This window comes from Aethalodelphis obliquidens, unplaced genomic scaffold (assembly GCF_003676395.1).
Source record: "Aethalodelphis obliquidens isolate GAN/ISIS:26980383/991018 unplaced genomic scaffold, ASM367639v1 scaffold111, whole genome shotgun sequence".
In the NCBI taxonomy this organism is placed as follows: Eukaryota; Metazoa; Chordata; class Mammalia; order Artiodactyla; family Delphinidae; genus Aethalodelphis; species Aethalodelphis obliquidens.
The window spans coordinates 689,222-714,138 of record NW_020838055.1 but is presented as its reverse complement, the minus strand read 5'-3'; the positions used below and the strand labels follow the sequence as shown (position 1 = coordinate 714,138).

General features: G+C 40.5%; 1 protein-coding gene and 1 non-coding gene across 22 annotated transcripts in view; one reads left to right on the top strand and one right to left on the bottom strand.

Moving 5' to 3' along the window:
- The window catches only part of SACM1L (SAC1 like phosphatidylinositide phosphatase), a 67,595-nt gene extending 47,095 nt beyond the window's left edge, over window positions 1-20,500 (bottom strand). For 18 of the 21 annotated variants that reach the window (XR_003430867.1, XR_003430871.1, XR_003430869.1 and 15 more), the window contains exons 1-3: window positions 20,346-20,500; window positions 3,575-3,672; window positions 814-888 (exon numbers count right to left, since the gene is read on the bottom strand). Coding sequence is in view for 2 of the 21 variants with exons in the window: in XM_027097035.1 (XP_026952836.1) it covers window positions 814-888; window positions 3,575-3,672; window positions 20,346-20,377 (205 nt within the window). In the remaining 19 variants the exon portion in view is untranslated. Of the gene's footprint in view, window positions 1-813; window positions 889-3,574; window positions 3,673-19,346; window positions 19,461-20,345 lie in introns of those variants that run through there. The other 3 variants (XM_027097035.1, XM_027097036.1, XR_003430882.1) reach the window with 2 other exon arrangements.
- A 266-nt stretch (window positions 20,501-20,766) lies between these two features.
- Window positions 20,767-20,839, top strand: TRNAR-ACG (transfer RNA arginine (anticodon ACG)). Its single transcript has one exon. It is a non-coding gene; the product is annotated as a tRNA-Arg (tRNA).
- Window positions 20,840-24,917: the final 4,078 nt, after the last annotated feature.

Here is a 24,917-nt window from a genome sequence, read left to right as displayed (position 1 = left end):
CCACTAGATTAATTATTCACATCTGTTCAAGGCTCTAACCACAAGTGCCCTCCCTGAAAGTTTTCCTATGTACATCTCTCTCCTAGAACTTGTTACATTGTTCTGCAGTAATTTACTATTTAAATGCCTCTCTCACTCAACTGTAAGCTACAGGACAAAAGGGACTTGCATCTTTTATAAATAACATCCAGCACTGTGCCTGATACGATAGGAACTTTTCAAAAGTTCAATGAAATAAAATTTAGATTAAAAACCATCACTTTCCTAACAACACAGAGCCACGGAGTTGAAGGTTTAGAATACTCTGGTCCAGGACTTCCCTGGTGGCACAGTGGTGAAGAATCCGCCTGCCAATGCAGAGGATATGGGTTCGAGCCCTGATCCGGGAAGATCCCACATGCCGTGGAGCAACTAAGCCCGTGTGCCACATCTACTGAATCTGTGCTCTGGAGCCCACGAGCCCCAACTACTGAAGCCCGTGTGCCTAGAGCCCGTGCTCTGCAACAAGAGAAGCCACCGCAATGAGAAGCCTGTGCACCACAATGAAGAGTAGCCCCCGCTCGTCGCAACTAGAGAAAGCACGCGCATAGCAACCAAGACCCAACACAGCCAAAAATAAATAAATTAATTAATTAATTAAAAAAAATAGAACCTCAGGCTTACAAATTTAACCACTTGCTATTTGGGGTATAAATTAATGACAAACACCTACAGATTTATTGCCTAAAGCAAGATATAAAGTGTGCCTTCATCTTATACTCTAATAGCATCGATTTAATTACCTTCTTGTCCATCTTAGCTCATTTTTCTTACCTGCCACCAGATGAATTGTGCCCAGTATACCAAATATTGGTCTTGTGACAGCTGAAGGAGGAATATCTTTCTTGACTTTAAAGAAGAAAGTAAAGAAAAATCACTTAGAAAAAGCTCACCAACTGAAAGAGAAATGTAGTTTCATTTCAATGGTTACTTCAATATGCACGCTTTGTTCTAAGAAAACAATATTCCTTCATTAGTGTTAGACCTCCACTTTGGCAGAATATAAAACAAAGATGTCCATGTTACATATAAAGGTCTCTGCCTGTCTAGAATATGGTGCCAAAAGTAACATGCTTCAGCAACCTCACTACGTAAATTAAGGGTTATTTCCAATGCCAATTTTCAACCAAATTTATTCAGTCTCTTGTCAGAAACCAAATCTTTACCCCTTTAAGAGAATTAGAAAGTAAATGGAAGTTGAAACAAGATTTTAATCTCAACATGCAACAAATGGAATGCAAAAAAAAGACTCGCCTAATTCCCTAATAAGAATGTGAGACATGGAGGCCAAGATTCAAGAGGGGAGGAGGAAGGAGAAGCCTCCTGTTCACGTCTAAAAGAAACTGATACAGGTATCCAGGGAGGCAATATCATTAGCTGCGATTTTATCAATAATGCCGTTATTAATAAAGACTACCTTACATTACAAGGTTCATTTCACAGTTGTTAAACTTTAAGCCAATGTGTTTCACAAAACATATTTTGTACAATTCTAGTTTAGGGAATAAAGCCCAAAAAGGGGGGAGGTAGGGTCTCCCAGTCAAAGAAACTTATTTTGCTATATCCATACTAACTCTACTCCTTCTCCCAGAGCCACAATGCACAGTAGGAAATTAAAGGCTCTGAGAAGGCCTACAGTAAACGAAAGCTGTTCCACTGTTTAATTCAAAGTTTTCCAAACCTATGTGGCTATAAAATTTTTCTTTCAGTCACAGTTTAATTATCAGCCTGGGACCCATTTTGAAACACTGCTGTAAACTCCAGTCCTGTTTCTTAAAGGCAGCCCTGTTTTTCTAAATAAACTAATTCTGAATAAGGTCTAAAATTCACTTGTTTCTCTCAATAATTCAATTTACTTAGCAATACTATGCCATAATTAATTACCATGAAAAATGGAAATACCAGTGCAGTTTAAAGCTCAGAGAAGATTCTGAATATACTGAGATCATTGATAAACATAAATGTACTACTGATACAGCTGTAAGTTACATTAACTGGAGCGTAACAGCAATAACACTATGATAATTCCTAAGACTATGTTGGTTTTTCAGGGAAGAAAAAAAATTCCTCTTTCAGTGGCAATGGTTTGTATTCCCAATGGTAAAAGGAAACTACCAGAGAAACTGTGATCGACAGCCCCTCATCATCACTAGCTTCAGGTCAAAGTATCTCTTCATGTGTCTACCAATGACTGTTCGGTTATCATTTTTACATCCAAACTATTCAAAACCTTTAGCTTTGTCCACTCAAATGGGTCTGCATTCTCTACTTACAAATAAAATGTCACTGAAAAGACAAAAAATAATTGAAAATACATCCATACTAAAGCTTTTATGAGACACTAGGTGGTAGGGAATTCTCTGGTGGTCCAGTGGTTAGGACTCCGAGCTTCCACTGCCGGAGGCACGGGATGGATCCCTGGTCGGGGAACTAAGATCCTCGTGGCAAGGCCCACCACCCCCAGCCCGCCTCCCCTCCAAAAAAATAAAAAAGACACTGGGTTGAATCAATATGTTATAAAGAAGTAGTGGGACTAAACTTCAGAAGTACACTAAGGGTGGTTAACATCAGTCAGCTATTCTGAGAGCGCAGTCACCAAGCAACAGTCACAGGAAATGCCAAATTATCAAGCTAAAACAGCTCTTACTTTATTTGGTCAAAGGAAAAGCTTACCAGAAAAAGCAGACAACCAAGGAAATGGAGATTTATAGTCCTACCTTTCTTACACTTTAGTATCCTATGCAAAATATTTTCATGTTTCACTTAATCCGTTCAAAGGATATTTACCATTTACCGAATGCCTACTCTATGGTTACTCAAATACTGCCCTTCAGAAAAAAATTAATACAGAACACTATCTAGAGGTAAATTTTTAAACATGAAATTCTAAATGTGGTATCACATGATACATTAATTCGTTACCAAAATTACTTCACATTAATCTAGTCAGAAATCAGTGTTCCACACAATTGAAAAACAAGTTGCTTTTCACACCCCAGAGAAGCAAAGCTAAATTATAACTGGATTGACAGATAAGATAGATAGATAAAGCTTAGGAAAATCATTCTGCCTAAAACACAAGTTTTACCCAGTGATGTATATATTATTTTTCATTTATTAAATTATCCTCATAGTCATGAATATTTTCGAAACCAAATCAGCTGTTAACATTCCACACACTTAATGCTAAAACAACTTCCTCACACTCAAATAATTCAAATCTTACAGCTAGAAAGGAACCTAACATACCAACAAAACCAATCCTGTTACGGTACTGATAAGGGAACAAATAAAGAAAGTTTTTAAATCCTTATGAATAGTAAAATGCTACCTAAAATTTTCAAGATCATTTCTCCTTTTCATGAGAAGGAAAAAGTATAAAATTAATGCATAAAAATCAAATGAGGTAGCAAGAATTAAAATTTTCTAAGAAGACACTCAGATATCCACACACTCACATGGATCTCATTAATTTAACTATTGCAACTTAAGTGTAAAATCTTTCTAGACACTTCTAAATCTGGCCATGAAATACCTGAGAGTGTAACTTCTGTGGACACACGGTCGATGATAAGTACATCATCTGTTCCATCATCACAAGCTTCCACATAAAATTTTTCAGGTGTGATATGCCTAAGAAGAAATTTAAAACCATAAATAACGAAGTGAAATGAAGACTTCCAAAAAAACCTGTTATAACAATTGAACAGTGTTTAAATTTGACATCATTGGGCTTCCCTGGTGGCGCACTGGTTGGGAGTCTGCCTGCCGATGCAGGGGACGCGGGTTCGTGCCCCGGTCTGGGAGGATCCCACGTGCCGCGGAGCGGCTGGGCCCGTGAGCCCTGGCCGCTGAGCCTGCGCGTCCGGAGCCTGTGCTCCGCAACGGGAGAGGTCACAACAGTGAATAGATAAAGCTATTATGCTGTCCTTATGTGTTCACTGCAACTCTTTTCACCTAATTTAATGCTGGTAAGGTTTTAATTCGCTGTAAAACTACCACTCTGACTTACGTAAGAAAATCATACTAAAATCTAATTTATACTCAACATGGTGCAGAAGGCAATGTAGCTCAGTAGTCAGGAGCACATTCTATGTAACCAGACTGTGCTGTGTGAACTTGGGCACGTTACTCCTCCCCTGTGTTCCTCAGCTCCCTTATCCATAAAATAAGGATAATACCAGACTCATTAAATTGCATTGTTGTGAGGATAAAATGAGATACTCTTTGATAAGCACTTAGAACACTTGACACATAGTAACCAAGATTTAAGTATTAGCTAAAAACACTAAGAAACACATTTCCAGGAAATTGTTTAAAATAAACTACTTTAACATTTTTGTATTTTGTTTGAATGCCACTGATGTGTTCTTGGAAAAAAAACCTCATCCTGCAAAGTAAAAAATAAAGGGGGTACAATTAGCAGAGTACTCAGAATTTATGCAACTTTGTAACCTGAGTCCAACAAAAATTAACAGTTGGCTCCTCAGGAGGTACAACGGATAACTCCAGGCAAGCAATTCAGCATGGCTGGGGACTGCCTCAGGAAATAACAATCAACAAAAACTAAATAAAGTTAAAATAAAGATTTGCAGGCACTAAAAAAATGGAGACTGAGGCTGTTGTTAAGGTGGGCACAGGAGTAAGTACAGGTATCTGCCGGGGATTGGTTCCAGATACCAAAATCTGTGGATGCTCAAGTCCCTCATATTAAATGGTGCAGTACAGTCAGCCCTCTGCAACCGTGGATTCAACCAAGTTGGAACCTGCAGGTACGGAACCGGCAGGTATGGAGGGCCTCCAGGAGCTGACCAGAGTTGGGGCGAGAACTAGCTTGTTTGTTTTTCCAGGGACTAATCTCTGCTGTTCTTAAACCACACTTGAAAGAACATCTGTCTGTGCAGCAGCCAATCTGAGGGCTTTTTCCTTTCCTTTTAAATTCTACTCCCTCTATTCTACTCTTCTTGCCAATGAAAAATCTTACATAATAAACCCACACACCATCACTGACATCACTTCTTTTTTTTTCCCCCCCGATATGTGGGCCTCTCACTGTTGTGGCCTCTCCCGTTGCGGAGCACATGCTCCGGATGCGCAGGCTCAGTGGCCAAGGCTCACGGGCCCAGCCGCTCCGCGGCATGTGGGATCTTCCCGGACCGGGGCACGAACCCGTATCCCCTGCATCAGCAAGCGGACTCTCAACCACTGCGCCACCAGGGAAGCCCCATCATTTCTTACTTACTGACCATGTATAAGCTATTTGGTGTTACAGAAACAAGTCCTGTAGCAGAACAAACTATACTGACCATTTTTGACTTGTAAGTTTTTGAGGAATAATCAACCCTTAATTATCCAAATATAACTTACATCCTTTTATGGTTCATCTATAACTAACTTCTTAATATTTCCTCCATGGGGTGGGAATGGGGTATGCCAAGGAAATGAAAGTCAATTTTAATACAAAATAAGAAATGCAACAAAGGAAACAAATCTGCTTCAAATATGGCAGTCTTCAATTCAAACTAAATATATGTTCCTTTTTATTCCTGAATAGTAGTCCACTGTATGGATATATCACAATTTGTTTATTCATTCACTTGCTGATGGACATTTGTGCCATTTCCAGTTTAGGATATTATGAATAAAGCTTCTATGAACATTCTAGTACAAGTCTTAAGGCAGACATATGCATCATTTCTCTTGGATGACTACTTAGAAGTGGAATGGCTGGGTCATATTGTAGTTGTATGTATAACTTGCACAAAGAAGGGAAAACGGGAGTGATTACAGACAAGGAAACTTTTAAGGGTAATGACTGTATTCATTTGATACTGGTGATGGTTTCACAGGTGTAAAATATATCAAAATGTATCAAAGTGCATGCTTTAAATATGTGCAGTTTATTATATGTCAACTATGCTTCAATAAACCTATAAAAAGAAAGCGAAGTGAGAGGTCCTGAAACAAACTAAAGGAAGTATAAAAAAACTTCCAGACAATCTAGTCATAGGATAGTTACCTCCAGTCTCGAATCATTAAAAAAAAAAAAATCCAACACATCAGTCCATACCTGCAGAAGATGTTTTGTGCAAGGGTAAGTTGCACTCCAGGAGTAAGTCAATAAATTTATTGAAAAGCTACCATGTGCTAAGCATTACACAAGTACTAGGGACAAGGAGGTAGGTGATAAATAAAAAAACAAGTACCAAATAGAAACAAAAATTTTAAACAATAAGTAGACCTGAAAAACAAGACTTCTTTATAAAAGCCTTTGGAAAAAATTCTGTCTCTAAATCAGAGGGCATTTTATAAGCCTCACTCTTTAGAATCCCTCCACACCCTAACAACCCCCAATCTTTTAAATGCTGTTTAAATGCCTGTGCATCAGATGTCCCACTGCATTTCCAGGTCTTAAAAAGGCTCAGGATCTGAAAGAGTCATGTGAAATACTTTCCTACAATGGGAAATGCTTTCCTACAATGAAGATTTCAATCATGAGAAGGATGTGACAAGTTGTTGGTAGTTCCTGAGATGTTGAGGTCACGTGCAGGGACAGGAGAGTGGCCTCAGGCTAACAGCCAGCAAGAAAACAGGGACCTTAGTCCAACAACCACAAGAAAATGGATTTGGTCAACACCCTGAATGAGCTGGATTCTTCCTCAGAGCCTCCACTACGAAACGTGATTTTAGCCCAGTGAGATTCATATTGGACTTCTGAACGACAGTAACTAAGAGATAATACATTTGTATTGTTTAAAGTTTCTAAGCTTATGGTAATTTGGTACAGCAGCAATAGAAAACTACTACAGTGATCAAATCCCTCCTGGAATGAAATAATCTCCACATTAACCCCTGGCCAAAACACAAAAACACTTTATCTTCCTGGAACAAAACAAAGAGATGTTTCCTTCAATTGCGTTTGATACCTGGTGTGTGAGTTTCTAAGTGATAAAACATTTTAAAAACCATTTTTAATGGAGTGTCTTTAATTTATATTTTATTAAACCAAGGTTTTTTCCTTATGTCTTAACCTAAGTATAAGTCAATGTTTTCCTGACTGACTAGGATCTTGAACACATCAATTTCTGGGCCATCCTACCAAAAGATGATGCCTTCAAATTCTAGTAACACAGTATGGTGAAAAAGTTACAGGTTTTAAGCTCTTACAAACCTGGTTTGAATTCCAACTCCATGCTTACTTGTCATGAGTCCCTGAACAAATCACTGAACTTCCCAGCTCAGCTTTCTCTCTATTAAAAAGTGGTAAGTGATCGGTGAGGGTAAATGAGAGAATATGTGTGACACGCCTGGCACTAAGAAGAGACTCCACGAAATGGTGGCATCATTTTTTTTTTTTTACTAAATGACCTCAGACCACTGAGCTTTAGTTTTCTCTTCTGCTGTCTCAGTCTCTTGACAAAGCCATCACCACTGCTCCTACTCAGCCGCTTTAGTTTTACATTTGAGACAAAGGCTGATGAATGCTACACAGTTCTGACCACGAGTGAAGTCCCTGGGTTTTATTATATCCATCTTCTTCATATTGCTCAGGGCCCTAAGCTCTTCTAAATTCACAGCTGTATTTGGGGGGGGGGGGGAAGCTACCACAGTTTACTTCACACAAATGGTGTTACTTCTTTAATAACTAACGTTATTCTTAATATAAGAGATGATTATCAACATACAATCTCAGAAATCAAATTCTTCCACTTTTTCAATACAGTGGACAAAAACACAAAGCTTGCATCTAAATGAACAGCCAGTAGAGAAATGCATACTGTGTTCCCTCAATAGCTCCACCCTCTTATACTTTGACTTCTTTTATCTATATACAGTAGGCCCTCCTTATCCATGGGTTCCACAAGGGTGGATTCAACCAACAGTGGATTGAAAATACTCAAGAAAAAAAAATTCCAGAAAGTTCCAAAAAAGCAAAACTAGAATTTGCTGAACACCAGCAACTATTTGCATAACGTTTACATTGTATTTACATTGTATTTGCAACTATTTACATAACATTTACATTGTATTAGGTATTATAATATAGAGATGATTTCAAATATACAGGAGGATGTACATAGGTTATATGTAAACACTACGCCACTTATATACGGAACTTGAGCATCCTTGAATTTTGGTAACTGACAGGGCCCTAAAACCAATGTATTTAAGCTTCTCACCTGCAAAACTTCTACCATAAAAATAAATTATTTGAATGAAGTCAATGAATTAAAAAAAAATCATACTTGTTTCCATATACAAGTTTTGGTGTGTTACCTAACAGATACCTTTTAGTCAGTGAAATTTATTATAAAATCAAATATTTATAGGAGCAGAAAAATCTCCTATTAAAATTTTAATATGTATAATTATGTAAAATATATATATAAATACACAAATAAATATATTTCAAAATATACATGGAACAAAAAGTATCCCTAATATAAGCAATTAAAAAATTTTTTCCAACTTGACATTTAAACTTAAAACTGATCTGGAAGGGTGTGGAACACTGAAAAAAATACATACATCTTGGGGACTTCCCTGGCTGCGCAGTGGTTAAGCATACACCTGCCAATGCAGGGGACACAGGTTCGAGCCCTGGTCTGGGAAGATCCCACATGCCGCGGAGCAACTAAGCCCATGAGCCATAATGACTGAGCCCGCACACCTAGAGCTCGTGCTCCACGACAAGAAGCCACCGCAATGAGAAGCCAATGCACCATAACGAAGAGTAGCCCCTGCCCGCCACAACTAGAGAAAGCCCACACACTGCAATGAAGACCCAATGCAGCTGCAAATCAACTTATTTTTTTTAATATATATATACATCTTGAATTAAGACTTTAAATCATATACAAAAAATATACAGCCACAGAAATAGGCCTTTACTAATTGTTACATTCCTAATAATCGCAGTCAAAGTTAATAACCTCACTATGTGTTCAAAATCCTTAAAATTACAAAGTCAGAAATGAAAATTTCTTTTATATGAAGGTGAAATATACTATATATAACACTTCCAGTCTGGCTAGGTACATGTGAAATGAGAAGATCAACAAATTAGCTTCTCAATCGAAGTAGAATGAAATGAATTTCCAAGAGTGAAAACCCTCCAGAGAAAAAGCCTTGATATTCTTTCAGAAGATGGAATCTGGGTAGTACCAAGAGGTGGGTGCAGGCTGTAGGGCAGATACTAGTCATTCAAATGCAGGTCTGGAAGAAGAAAAGTGCTTGGAAATGGGCTAATTAAGTTACTACAGAATCTAACTGCCTATGGGGTGAGAGCCAACAAAGTAAGCAGACTCCAGCTGTAGAGTGCTGAAAAGCCTCAAGAACTAAGAACTTGGGTAGGGGATGAGGTGGGGCAGTGAGATTAACTGCAGGGTTGGGGGTAAGAGTAAGGTGGTTCAAAGTCTGTGTAAGGAACAATCAGATCCCTACCCAAACCTAGAGTCCAGGTACCTCCCTAACCCTATGATTTAATGCTTAGAGCAGTTCAACAAGAGAAGACCTGAACTCCAGAAACCAGGCACAGCTGAGGACCACAGTGAGTCAAGTAAAGTCTGGAGACACAGAGAAGGTCTGCTTACAGATTGGGAAAATCCACCTCTTCCTCTGGCAGGTTCCCAGAAGGCTAAAAGCCAAGCATCCCACTCCCCCAACTCCCGAAAGAGCTAAGAATACTGTCTCTGAAGAAACTTACTGGCCCAAAAGAAAAGACCTGCAAATGCTGATATTTAGGGCACCTCCCCCAAAGAAACAGTTGAGTTCCTGCACCATCACTCTAGTGAAGGCCACCAATTGAAAAATCCTGACCCACAAACAGACCCTTCCAATTCATTTTTCAGTGCCTCATTCTTAAACATGAAATGACAACCAAGGATCAGATATTTGAGCTAAGCTTCCATCACAGAAGACACAGAACAAAACAAAGAGAAAAATAACTTTGGGTAAACAAACTATGCTGAGAACAGAATAAAACTTCAAAACACATTTATAACTGGTAGCCTGAGAGAGAAGACATTGCATTCATGAAACAAAAATACCAAAAAGAAGGGCGGGGGGGAGAAGGAGATTCAGCAAGCAAGAATATGTTTTTGGACTGACGGCAGAAATAATAATTTGAATATTCAGTAGAAGGACTGGAAAATAAAACTGAAGAACTCTCCTTGAGAACAGAATAAAAAGATAAGAGCTGTAAAACAGAAAAGCATAGGAAGGAAGAAAGGGGGAGATGGAAAGAGACAGGAGGGGGAGAGAAGACAGGAAGAAAGAGAGGGGCACAATCCAGGATGTTCAACATCCACTTAGCAGGAATTCCAGGAGAGTACACAAGAAAACAATTTATCAAATAGTGCAAAAACAAAGAAGAAACCTCAAGCCAAAGGACAAGTTTCCAGATGTAAAAGGCCCACCAAATATATGAAACACACACACACACACACACACACAGAGGCACATTAAGTGTAAAACTCAAAATACCATAGAGATACAATCCTAAAGTTTCCAGAAAAAAAAAAAAAACTAAGAGAAAGAAGTGCTGAAATATTCAACAGCCACACTATTGGATTATTCAACAGCAACACATTGGACTATTCAACAGCAAGGTCTTTAAAATTCTGAAGGATAATAATTTCTGAGAATTCTCTACTTAGTCACACTAACAAATAAACGTGAGGACAGAATGAAAGCATTTTCAGATGTGCAATATCTCAAAAGATACTTCTCTTTCACTCTTTCTTGGAAAGAAGGAAAAGCTGTTTCATCGACATGGAGTAAATCAAGAGTTAGACTTGGAATCCAAAACAGGAGAGAGGTAAAAGAAATTCTCATGATGATGGTAAAGGGAAGTTCCAGGACAATGCAACAGGCCTAAAGAACAGCCAGTCCAGATTAAAGCAGAGGGGATAGGGCTCCTGGAGGTAAGCCTCACAGAAGAAGATGAATTGACAGTTACCATCAGCAGAGGAGTTTTACTGCTGTCCCAGAGACTGAAGATTAATTAGCAACAGGTACATTAAAGAAAAGTCAAGCAAACTTTTTAATTCAAGGAAAAACAAAGCATTTTTATAAGGAAATGTAATTATAATACATTACTGACTTCCTTTGAGTCATACCTACACAACCATAATAATGTGAACACTGAATATCTTAATATAACCACACTGAGAGGAGAGGAAAGGAAGAGAGGTATAAAAGCTAAATTCTCATCTTCTGAAGTAAAAAGTCATCATATGACTGAAACTGAAAAACAAATCAGGAAATAGCAGTATAAGCATGTTGTTCAGAAGTGTAAAGCAAAATACCAGAAGAAACTGCTCAAAAACATGAAAATACTGGGACTTCCCTGATGATCCAGTGGGTAAGACTCCACGCTCCCAATGCAGGGGGCCCGGGTTCAATCACTTGTCAGGGAACTATATCCCGCATGCTGCAACGAAGAGTTCACATGCCACAACTACGAGTTTGCATGCCGCAACTAAGACCCAGCACAACCTAAATAAATAAACATTGTAAAAAAATGAAAGTATTGATAGATGCCTCTGGGACAGTGGGAGTTGGGAGTGCTGAAAGGTGCTCTTTTAATATATAAGCTTTGTGTTACTTAGCTTTAAACCATATACTCGTATTAGATAATAAAAATTAAGCTTAAAAAGGTGTTAAAAGAACAAAAATAAGAGTAATTGTGGATCAAGGTAAAGAGTTCTATCTAGCCTAAGGGCTCTGGGACCTTTGCTGGATCTTACCTCTCAGAGAGATGTTGCTAGAATCTAAGTTGCTGGTGCTGCCACCAGGCTGCTCTGATAAATGTTATTGAAAATGGCTTAAGAATTGGAGCAAGAATTGGAGATATGAACAGTGACTGCCAGCTAATCAACATTTCTAAGAAGACTAATTACAAGTAATCGCTCTAATTCATCCAACTAATAACAGCAAGTGTCATCCCAACTCAGCTATCTACATATGCCTTTGCTGCCTTCCTCTTCTGCTTTCCCTCCTTCCATTTCCCACCACTGTTTAATTGGCCTTAATACTGATCTGAAGTGTGTTTTATGTAATAAATTTTATTCTGTAAGCTTTATGCTCCCAGGTTTCATTTCAAAAGCTCATGAAATTAACTTTAACTCTCTAGCACTTACAGTCAGAAACACTTGAGTAAACATTCAGGGTATAATTTTTGCTGGGGTTATGGTTTTATTGTTATTTTTGTTTTTAAATCTTCACCAGGGACTTCCCTGGTGGCGCAGTGGTTAAGAATCCGCCTGCCAATGCAGGGGACATGGGTTCGAACCCTGGTCTGGGAAGATCCCACATGCCGCAGAGCAACTAAGCCCATGCACCACAACTACTGACCCTGCGTGACACAACTACTGAAGCCCGTGCACCTACAGCCCGAGCTCTGCAACAAGCCACCACAATGAGAAGCCCGCGCACCACAACAAAGAGTAGACCCCACTCGCCTTAACTAGAGAAAGCCTGCACACAGCAATGAAGACCCAACAACAAAGACCCAATGCAGCCATAAATAAATAAATTTATTTATTTATTTATTTATTAAAAAAAAAATCTTCACCAAACAGGCTACCAAGCCTCTGCAGACAAGGACTCTAAGCTTATCCATTCCCATTGGTATTCTCACACAAGATAGTAAAAGCTCAATTTTCTTAGAGAATAGAACATAATTAGTCAGAAAACACATACATTAAGTTGTTATTTCTATATGGCCCTTAACTAATGTTTTCTTTGGCTCAGTGACAGAATAAACGGAATTTTAAAAATTGTTTCTTTTCTCTTAGCTAAGGAAAGATCATGAGAGGTCAAATTTTAACTGGATTTGAAGTTATACTGTAACTTATAAGAAGAGAAAGAGGAAGCAGGGTGTTCTCTAAATAGAAAGTCTATAAAGTATCACTAACACCAAGTTCTGCCTGGAGCTTTTCCAAAATTAACCAGTCAACAGGCTCTGCTAAGTTCTCAATGTAATAAGTACATGGAAACCAAGACAGAAGACTCAGTGATGAACAAATATCTAGGCAAAATCTTCTCCCTGTTGCAAAAAGAATGGCCCTCAACTGGTGTGATGTTTCTCATTTCAGTAAAACTCTCTCACATTACTTATTTATGAAATAGATCTTAGAAGTTAAAGAAATTCCCTCCAAGAAGATTATCTGGTCATTAACTATGCTGTTGATATCAAATCTCTAAAGTTCAAAGTAATACTGTATACTAAAATAAACTGGTGAGGTTATCAGAATCCAATAGGTATCAACTATTAACTAACAGAACAGGAATACTACCTAGTTTCTTTCAAGACAGGGGATTTGATATCAACCCAGAGTCCTAGTTTCTGTTAAGATGACACATATTTTGGAAGATATATCAAAATAGGCATGAGCTTGCACTCTCTCTTCTTGATCCCAGAGACCATGGACTTCAAAGCCTATTAAGCTTTGAAAATAAAGGCCCATGGAGATGTGTGGCCAAGATGGCAGAGCAGGAAGACCTTGACCTCACCTCTTCCCACAGGCACACCAAATTACAGCTCTTTACAGAGCAACTACTGATGAGAAAAACTGGAAGACTAGCAGAAGAGATCTTCTACAACTAAAGATATAAAAAAGGAACAACAAAACGGGTAGGAGGGGAGGAGAGCCAGTGTAACCAAGACCTATACCACAGTGGGGGCGACCCACAAATGGGAGGATAATTACAACTGCAGAGGCTCTCCTCAAGGGGCGAGGGGTCCAGCCTCACATCAGGCTCTCCAGCTCGGGGTTCCTACATCAGAAAGATGAGCCCCTAGAACGTTTGGCTTTGAAGGCCAGTGGAACTTACTTTCAGAAGAGCCAAAGGGCTGTGGGAAATAAGAGACTCCACTCTTAAAGGACACACACAAAATTTCACATGCTCCAGGACCCAGGACAGAAGCAAAAATATGAAAGGAGCCTGGGTCAGATTCACCTGCTGATCCTGGAGAGGCAGGAGGCAACCGGCTCACCCCTGGGGACAAAGATGGTGGCAGCCATCTTTAGAAGCTCACTCTACCACAAGGACACTGGGGGTGGCACGTGCCATTTTGGAGTCCTCCTTCTAGCTTACTAGCACAAGGACCTGGCCCCACCCACTGCCTACACTGGCTCCATCAGCATCAGTACCAGGGACACCTCAGGCCAATCAACTAGCCAGGCAGAGACACAGCCCTACCTACCCACCAGCAGACATGCTCTCTTATGCCCCAAGACCCAGCCCTGTCCACCAAAGGGCACAGGACCACCCCTAGACACCAGGGTCCCAGTACTAGCCCCAGGATCCCCAGGACCCTGCCACCAGAGACCCTGGGACCCAGCTCAGCCCACCAGTGGTCTGGCACTAGCCCTAGGACCAGCCTCACCCACTAATGTGTAGGCACCACCCCTGGGATGCCCAAGGTCCCCGCCCCACACACCAGTGGACAGACAACAGCCCCAGGACCACCGCAGCCCCACAGCCTGCCATATCAGGACCGAGCCCAGCCCCCTGGGCCCGGGCTCTGCCCACCAGCAGGCCAACACGAGCTCTGGGACACCATGAGCTCTGCAGCCAGTGGATATAGCCAGTAAAATCACCTACACCCACAATAAGTAGTTAAGGGATACACGAAACAAAAAGATATAAAAGATGATATCAAAAGAGTAAACATGCGGGGCAAGGAGGAGGAGAGGAGCAAAAATGCAGGGTTGTTAAAATGTGTCTGACGTAAGAGATCAGCAGCTTAAAATAATCACAGACAGACAGACTGCTATATATAAACCTCACTGTAACCACAAACCAAAAATCTATAACAGATATACACATAAACAAAAAGAAAGAACTTCTTTCAAGTGCACATGGAACATTCTCCAGGACAGCGTGCTTGGAAAACGAGATTGCTACACGCAAAATAATCAAAATGGACTACTCTCTCACACTATGCACAAAAGTAAATTCAAAATGGATTAAAGACTTAAACATAAGACCTGAAACCATAAAACCTCTAGAAGAAAACAGAGGCAGGATGCTTTCTGACATCAGTCTTAGTAATATTTTTTTTGGATATGTCTCCTCAGGCAAGGGAAACAAAAGCAAAAATAAACAAAAGTAACTACATCAAACTAAAAAGCTTTTGCACAGTGAAGGAAACTATCAATAAAACAAAAAGGCAGCCTACTGACTGGGAGAAGATATTTTCAAATGATACATCTGATAAGGGGTTAATATCCAAAATATTGAAAGAACTCAAACAACTCAAGATCCAAAAAAAAATGAACAGGGACTTCCCTGGTGGTGCAGTGGTTAAGAATCCGCCTGCCAATTCAGGGGACATGGGTTCGAGCCCTGGTCCCACATGCTGCAGAGCAACTAAGCCCGTGCACCACAACTATCGAGCCTGAGCTCTAGAGCCTGCGAGCCACAACTACTGAGCTCTCGTGCCACAACCACTGAAGCCCGTGTGCCTAGAGCCTGTGCTCCGCAACAAAAAGAAGCCACTGCAATGAGAAGTACACGTGCAGCAACTAGAGAAAGTCCGTGCGCAGCAGTGAAGACCCAAAGCAGCCAAAAATAACTTAAAAAATAAATAAAGTTTAAAAAAAAATGAACAACCCGAGTAAAACACGGGCAGAGGATCTGAACAGACATTTTTCCAAAGAAGATATTCAGATGGCCAATAGGCACATGAAAAGATGCTCAATACCACTAATCATGAAGGAAATGCAAATCAAAACCACCTCTCACCTGTCAGAATGGCTATTATCAAAAAGACAACAAATACAATAAGTGTTGGCGACAATGTCAAGAAAAGGGAACACTGCACTGTTGGTAAATTAGGGCAGCCACTATGGAAAAGAGTATGGCACTTCCTCAAAAAATTAAAAATGGAACTACCATATGATCCAGCAATTCCATTCCTAAGTAATTATCTATAGAAAACAAAACACTAATTAGAAAAGATATACGTACCCTTATGTTCAATGCAACACTGTTTACAAAAGCCAAGATATGGAAGCAACCCAAGTGCCCATCAATAGATGAATGGATAAAAAACATGTATGAAATATATATATATATATATATATACACACACACACACACACACACTAGAATATTACTCAGCCATAACAAAACAATGAAATCTTGCCATTTGCAACAACCAATGGACCGACAGGGTATTATGCTAAGTAAAATAAGTCAGAAAGAGAAAGACAAACACTGTATGATTTTACCTATACATGGAATCTAAAAAACAAGCGAACAAACAAAACAGAAGCAGAGTTAGAGTTACAGAGAACAGAGGGTCGCCGGAGTGGAGGTAGGTAGGGAAAGGAAAGGAATAGGTGAGGGAGATTAAAAGGTACAAACTTCCAGTTATAAAACACAGTAAATGAGTCAAGGGTATGAAATGTACACTGTGGAGATACAGTCAATAACTATGTAATATCTTCGTATGATGACATATCATAACAAGACTTATCATGGTGACCATTTTTAAATGTACAAAAATACCAAATCACTATCTTGTGTACCAAGAATTAACATAGCATTGTAGGTCAATTACACTTCAAAAACAAACTCAAAGAAAAGAGATAAGATTTGTGGTTATCAGAGATGGGCGGGAGGGGGGGTGGACGGGAGAGGTGGAATTGGATGAAGGCAGTCAAGAAGAGAGATGTGTGAGTAATCTGAATGTTCACTGGACTGTATAAACTACATATATCTTCATCACAGAATTGCTTAGTTTACATCTGTCCTCAGGATTCTATCACCTCTCCCTTGGCTGACCTCACAGCTATGACAATGTTTTAAAAAGAAAGTCCACTTCTTAACTGAGGAAACAATGTTTCTTCAGATAGAAGCTGCAACCTGATTCACTTTCTGCCTTACACTTTTTTCACCTGACCTTTAAAAGGAAAAAAAATGCTTTAAAGGTTTCCAATCATGGATTTCTGTTAATTGTCTTGCAATTTCAAACTTATCACTGTTTGACATTACAAAGGCTTACACAAATGATTTTAAATGAAAAAAGGAGTTGCAAAATAGGAATATTAAGAACTGCCTGGATGTTTAAATAGTATAAATTTTAAATTCTGAACAAATCAATATTGTTTTCTACATCAAAAATCCATAATGAACATGTCAATTATTTTCAGTTGTTAAGTAACTCACTTCTATACCACGTCCGAGGAAAGTTCTTTTCATTTACTTAGGTGATCCACTGAGGACCTGCAATGCACCAGGCTTTACGTTAGGAACTGAGGACTAGAGAAGAAATCAATGTTAAGGTGTTTCTAATATGTTCTACATACTTGTAACCTAGTTGGAGAAACAAAGTATTTATTAATGACTTCATCATTTCTAGGCAGCAAAGTGAGTGGTTCAAACAGTGCTATGGCTCGATCATTCTTTCAGTCCTCGTGTCCATCAGACAGTAAGTACACTGCTAATGAATCGTAAGAGACAATGTGAAAACTCATATAGACGTTTGGTGTCTAGTTCCTGTGACAGTAGACTGTTATGGGAGCTCAGTGAAGGAAAAGACATTGGAAAAAAGGCTTCGCAGAGACGAGGAGTATCTGTTAAGTATGCTGGTTTCATCTACGCTCTTTCAGTCCTTATAATACTGTGAAGTAGAAACGTTCCCATTTTACAGATGAAAACCCCATTCAGAGAGATTAAGTAACATGGTCAGGACACAAAGCAAATAGCAGGTGAATCTAAGTCTAAATAAATCTAAGTCTGTTCTGACTTAAAAAACCAGAGTTGTCTCGGCTCTACCATAGATGTGATCAGCATGTAAAGAGGGGAAGAGAGGAAGAAAACATTCTGGATAGAAAGATCAAAATAAGCCCAAGCTTGAAGCAAAAAGAGGGTGTCCAAGTCTGGTGAAAGGGAAAAAAAAGGAAGAAAAAAAAGCACTGGGCAGTTATGGGAAATAAGGTTAGGGGATAGACTGTGAAGAGGCTAGAATACAGGTGGCTAAGAAATGTGGGCTTATTCCTGTAAGTCAATAAAATGGAACTGGAGATTGTAAGCGGGAGAGTAGAGGATGAAACTTAGGGCATTAGGAAGGTGAACACCACAGGACAGAGATGGACTGGAAAAAATGTATGGCATAACACAGAACAAATTTTTAAAATCCCAAGCACTTCGATATTTAAATGAACCCAATAACAATACTTTCATAACACAATAATCAAACTATCTCTTGTACGGATCTTCCTTAAAACATATCTCTAGGCACTTTTAAAAATGGCCATTATGTCCTGTAATTCTTATATGGATCAGAAACCACTTCCACCTCCAATGCATCTAAAAAAGAATACACCTTAGGTCGGAGGCCACATTTTAAAACCACGCCTCAGAGCAGCAAGGGCCAAACAAAAGAAATGAGCAGAGACTCCAACTCACAAACTCCTTGGCAAAGAAAAACAAAGTTGTAAAAAAGTTGTATCTTCATTTACAGAAGCATTTAGAACTATTTTTTTTCAGGGAAAAAAGTTAAGCACTGAAAAATTAGAGAATGACTTTCATATAACCCCAGATTTACTTTTTCCCCAAAACAAATTTATAGTTTCCACTTCTCACAAAAATCAATACAAAAGCATCAGCGTCACCACTTCAGTGCCAAATTTCCTTTCTCTTTTATGGATACAGAGCTTTTTTTTTTTTTAAGGTCTGGACTGGTGCATTTATTGCCTCCTTGGCAGTTATCATCATAACTCTCAAGTTCTCCATCCCATTCAATCTTTGCCACAGGAAAATTCGATTGCATTTCGTAACCTAACGCTGAGCGGCAATCAAGCCAAGGCTCCATATTTCTTAAACACAACTGAGACCTGGTGTAGGATCACATTAAAACCCTTTAGTGACTATCAGATAGACAACAATAACCTAATTAGCCAACACAGCACACGTGACACTGGCCCCGCCAGTACCTCAGTCAAAGACACTTTCCTAGACTCATTCACCAACAAGGTGATCACCTTGTGATGGGGAACCGGGAGAGAATAAGGAAACCTAACAAGGAAAATGTGGAGGGAAGTGTGCAGCTGGGGGTTTTCAAGGGAATTACAGTGAAGATAAGTGGTAAGGGGGGGGTGGACTGAGGAAAAAGTAATCTTCTTTTATGCAAAACATCTGATGTCGAGATGGCCTCACTTCCAATTCTGCAGCCCTAACTTTTAACTGAACCTTCCAGAAAGTTAAGTGAGCTTGAGGTTCTGGGGAGCATAGGAAGTGCCCAAACCACATCTTGATGTCCTCATATCCTTGTATAGGAAATGCGATACCTGTGCCTAAGTCCCAAGATGTTTTAACTTATTTAGGGATAGATAAGCTTCTCAATAATCACATCTGCTTCTGTTGCCAAAGACTTTCTGAGATGTGGTCACTGGATTTTCAGTCTAGAGGTAAAGCATTGAACACAAAGTGAGTAGAACAAAGTTATTCACAGACAAGAAAAGCATAGGGGCTGATAGTAATGCTAAGGGAAATCATGTTTTTGCTTTTGTTTTAAACCCAGGACGAACCCCAAACCCTACAAATACCTAATTTACAACTCTAACAACCAGAGCCTATTTCTCAGAGCCTCAAGAGCTTGGCTTTACCGAAAAGTCAATTTACAGGGCCAAAATTCTCTACAGTAGCCCCTGGCTGTCCACGTGGACCTAACAATCTGCTTTATGCTTGGGCGGTATAATATTTAAAGCCAAGTAAACCTTTTAGGACCTTAAGAGTATTGACTGTACTTTAAATTTTTCATGCATCCTCAAGACCGGTCACGAAGGCTTCAATGCCCAGATAAAGGTTTATCCATTTGTGTGTGGCCTCTAACATGCTGCTATCCGTGCTGCTATGGGTCCACGAAATAAGAAAAAAACTTCTCGTTTTCTCTCCTAAGCGATAAGGATAAATTTAGCCGCCACCTCTCCAAACAATAAAAAATAAAATAAAGTGGGGAGGAGCGTGCCCCGAAGGGCTGCATCCAAACGGCGAGCCGGGCTCGCCGGAAGACGGTGCGCAGCTTCGGTCCCCCGCCGTGGCCTCTGAGACCGAGTTGAGTGGAGAAAAGCTGGCGGGACAGCCGCTCCCGGGCCTGTGGCGACTCGGGCGCGGCGCCGCGAGCGGCCGCGCCCGGCGAGTAAGGCGGGGAGCGCGCGGGGTTCCCACACCCGGCCCGCCGCCCCGGAACTCAGGAAGCCTCCCCGCTGCCGGCGGCCCACACCTGCCGCCCCACCCGCCGCCCCGCAGACCCTTTCGGGCAACGGCTTCCGGCCCGCGGAACTCACAGCTTCAGCCGCTCGTAGGTTGTTGCCGCCATCCTGCACCGCGGCCTCCTCCCTGCCCCTTCCGCCCGCCCCGCCACCTCGAATACAGCGAAACCGGTCACCCTGGCACGGCGGCCGCAACGCCCCGCCTCGTCCCACCTCCTCTCCCTGCCCGGCCGGGCTGCTCCCGAACGGGAGGCGGCCGTGGACAAACTTAGCGCGCGCGCTATAGAACGCTAAAGGCGCAGTCCGATGCGGTGGATGGGAGTGCGCCGAAGAGCGCCGTGACGTCACCGCTGCGGATTGGCGGAGCGCATGGTGGGGGAAAGGCGGAGCCTTGGGAGCTGTGGACTAGCGCCGTGACGCCCGGCGCTAGTGTCGGGGAGCCTGTCGTAGATGCGTAAGGCGTGATCTATGCTACAGTGGTGTTTCTGTTAGTGCGGGGCCAGTGGCGCAATGGATAACGCGTCTGACTACGGATCAGAAGATTCTAGGTTCGACTCCTGGCTGGCTCGAGGCGTGCTTTTTAGCCACAACTGGGTTTGATGTTACAGGACGTCCTTAGGACTCTGGTGTGAAGGTTAAATATCTTGAATTTTAACGCTACTGTGCCCGAAATGTCATCTTTTAAGCTGTGTTTGGAAGCCGGAGTTGTGTGAGGTGGTTTGTAAACTGCAAAGCGTCCTAGTTAATGATGCACACGAGGAGACTCTGTAAATGGGTTACATGTGGGAAAACACACCTAGAATGGTGGTAGTTTGCAGTAGGGGGGCGTGCTGTGGCCCGAGGTTAGCTAGCGGATGACACAAAAGCGCATTTAAGGCAGCAGTTCTGGCCCTTTTTCCCGTGGAGCAGAACCCCTACGGTGACGTAAAAAGCGGCACAGTCCCAGTTTACCAGGATCTGGTGAGCTCTGGCTGTAACCTGTCCCGGAGACGCGAACGCTGCAGTGCGGCTGCGCGCGTTAGAGGGGGTCCGCAAAGTGATCGGAGTCTGCAGCCCTGTCCCTTGAGAGCTCCTGGTCCCCAGTGAATCGGGAAACCTTAGCACATGGGTGTTTTTGCAGTACGAAGACCCCAGGTAATCTAGTATTATATATTACCCCTCATTCTATTGGCGCCTGGGTGGAAGACCTGAGAAGGACCGAAAGGTCTGTGGCGGAAAGGAGAGTCAAACCTGAAGAGTGGCGGAAACATCCGACACTGCCCATAAGTAATCATTCAATCGATCAATTAATCTCTCCAATATAACGTTTTTTCCTCCTGAACAAATTACAGGAAACTTGTAAAATACAGAAAAGTACTGGGAATCAAAAAAACGCAAATTCCCATCCCGAGATAATTATTATTAACGTCATAATCCCCGCCCCCGCCGTCGTTACTATTAACGTCATAATTTTTTTTCCTTATGGACTTTACTTTTCTTCCACACTTTTTAATATAAACCTACACACGTATTTTTTCCAAATTTGGGGTTTTGTCACAAATGTCTTTGTGTTCTCATTTTGTCCCCTTAGCTTTGGGTCTGAGATTTATGGTCATTAAACATCCTTTGAAGATAACCCATAAAAAAACTAGATATTTTAAACATTACCCTCTTTGTTGGGAATCTGGGTTGTTGTCAGTTTAACACTTTTTTAAAAATAATGCTATGTTGAATTATTTCTGATATCTTATAAATTTTTAGATGTTGAATGATCAGAGAGACATTTTTAAGGTCCATTTCAAGGACTTTTTAAGACTTTGGTATATATTTTCAAGTTGCCTGCCAAAAAATTTAAACAAATACACATTTCCATCAATAGCATGTTTCCTTGCATGCTAACACTGAGTATTATAAATTTCATTATGATTTTTTTGCACTTTTCTTAACTGAAAAACGGAACTTCCTTTTACTTATATTACTTGATGTATATATTTTCTCTTGATATATGTACTCATTTTCTTCTTATAGATTTGTTAAACTTTTAAGTATATTAAGGATATTAATTCTTAAGCTATTGAACGCATTGCAATTTTTAGCTTATCTTTTATATTTTCCTTTTCCTTATAATATTTTTGAACCTCAAGTAATTTTCACTTTTATATATTCCAGTTTACCAATATTTACCCTATGGTTTCTTCTGTTGCTCTTTTCAAATTGTGTTTGTATCGTTTTGTCCATGTACTTTAACCCATTTGTAATTTATTTTGTTAGTTGTCCCAATGGAAAGATCAAGTAAGTCTTAAAACCTGTGACTATTATTGAAAAATTAAGAGCTCTAAGCTCGTTACTTGGACTAATTCAGTCAATTCCACAATAGTCCTGTAAGGTAAGTTCAGTTGTTATCCCCATTTTTACAGATGAGGGAACTAAATTTGCTTACGTTCATTGAGCAGTTTGGTGGTGGAGCCTGAGTTACAACTTGAATCCAGGCTTTTGACCCCAAAGCCACCCCGCCCGAGGGCTTATTGTGCACCAGAGGGTTGACCACATGAGTCGACTCAGGGCTATTCCCTGTCTGGGTATAGATGGCAATCACATACCTTGGCTCCTCACCCCTTCTCCCATGCTAGTTAGCAATCGGGAGACCTCGTCTCTAGTCCTGGGCACACCCTGGCCCAGACATTTCCCCTGACTACATCTTCATCCCTTGTAGCATCAGGGTCATAGAAAAGCAGCAGCCTGCATTTGTAAGATCGGAATAGCCACTCTCTCATTGCTTGCCCCTTCCGTCTGCAAGTCCTGCCTTCCTGTATGTGGTTGCCTTAAATCTAGAGGGTCACTCACCTCTGGAATTCTTTGGTCATAACCTCATTAGAAAAAACAGTAACATACACAAAAGGGAAGGCGACAAAATGACCACCGTTTTGAGCATGACCTGAAAAGTCTCAATAATAAGGTCCCAGGTGAAGAAATTGGATGCTTGAAAGACTGAAAGACGATTCTCTAAGCGTCTCTCACATTCCTACACACCTTGTGAGGGAGGCACTGCCTTACTTCCAGACTACCTTTTTAAGGATGTTTGAGTAATAAACAGACTTGGATGGAAGAGATAGCGTCTCTCTCTGGAGCAAAAGTCAGGCAGGTTTACTGCCCATTTTTAAAAGATTGTGGTTCTCTAAGCTTGGGTTTCCTCTTGTAACACAGCCCACCGCATATGCAGGTATCACCTGGCCCTCTTCACGGGGCCCTGTAGGAACTGGAGCTCAGGCAACTAGTGCAAAGGCTTACAGTGTGAAACGCTACTGCTGCTACTGTGAGTAATAAAGTGTCCTTTGTCTCTGACCCAGGAGTCTTATAACTTCTGCCAGGATCCACAAAACCATGGCATGCTAGCTTATTAGCTTGCCAGTAGGATAAAATCTGAGACCCTACACAGTTTCAACGCCCGAATATTTCTTTAAGAATCCAGAGCTCTCAGACATAAAAAAGAATGAAATAACGCCATTTGCAGCTACATGGATGGACCTAGAGATTATCATACTAAGTGAAGTAAGGCAGAAATGACAAATATCATATGATATCACTTTTAAGTGGAATCTAAAATATGACACAAATGAACTTATCTACGAAACAGAAGCAGACTCACAGACATAGTGAACAGACTTGTGGTTGCCAAGGGGCAAAGGGGCGGGGGAGAGTTGTGCTGGGAGTTTGGGATTAGCAGATGCAAACTATTACATACAGAATGGATAAACAACAAGGTCCTACTGTATAGCACAGGGAACTATATTCAATGTCCTGTGATCAACCATAATGGAAAAGAAAGAAAGGAAAAAAAAGAATCGAGAGCTCTAAAAGACCAAATCCCGTTAGCAAAAAGCCCCATCTGCTTACTCCATACACACAAAAGCAGACCCAGTAAACATGATTATGTTGGAGATCACTTTAATAGTCTACAAATTAAGGCAGTTTTATTGTCATGATATTTGGAATAATTTTATAGTAACAGTAAATTTTTGAATAATTTTATAGTTAACAATATTTTGAATAATTTTATGGTAACAATATTCTGAATAATTTTATAGTAACAGTAAAATTTTGAATAATTTTACAGGAACAATATTTTGAATCAGTTAAAGTAAAAGAAGAGACACAGGGGAAAATAATTTCCCTGCAGAGTGAAATTTTCATACACTATATAGAAATTTCCCATATTTGTCCAGTTCTGGCTCAGAACAATTGATAGCTAACACATCTTCCTCATCTTTTTCCTACTGCTTTTAAAAGTTACTTCCAATAGTAACTGGGAAATTAGGACTCATTCCTGGCACAAAGGAGAATACAAAGCACTTGGTTTCCTGGTCGACAGTTTTAACAAGTGCATCAAGCAACAATGGTTTGGGGTCAAGTCTTGCACACATTCTTTGCAAGGGCACTAGCAGCCATCATAGCTCTCATACTTTCACACACGTGGGAAACGGCACACAAAAACAGCCTGCAAAGGAGTATGAATTCCAGATCATTCTCTCAAATTCTAACATTTCTGTTTTTCATCTTGGGTAACTCAAGTCCACGGAAACAAGGTGATGGCAGCACTTGAAAGCAATCAGAACTCCTTGGTAATCCCACCGGCCACCCAGGACTCAGTGGCACAACCTCAGTGGACTC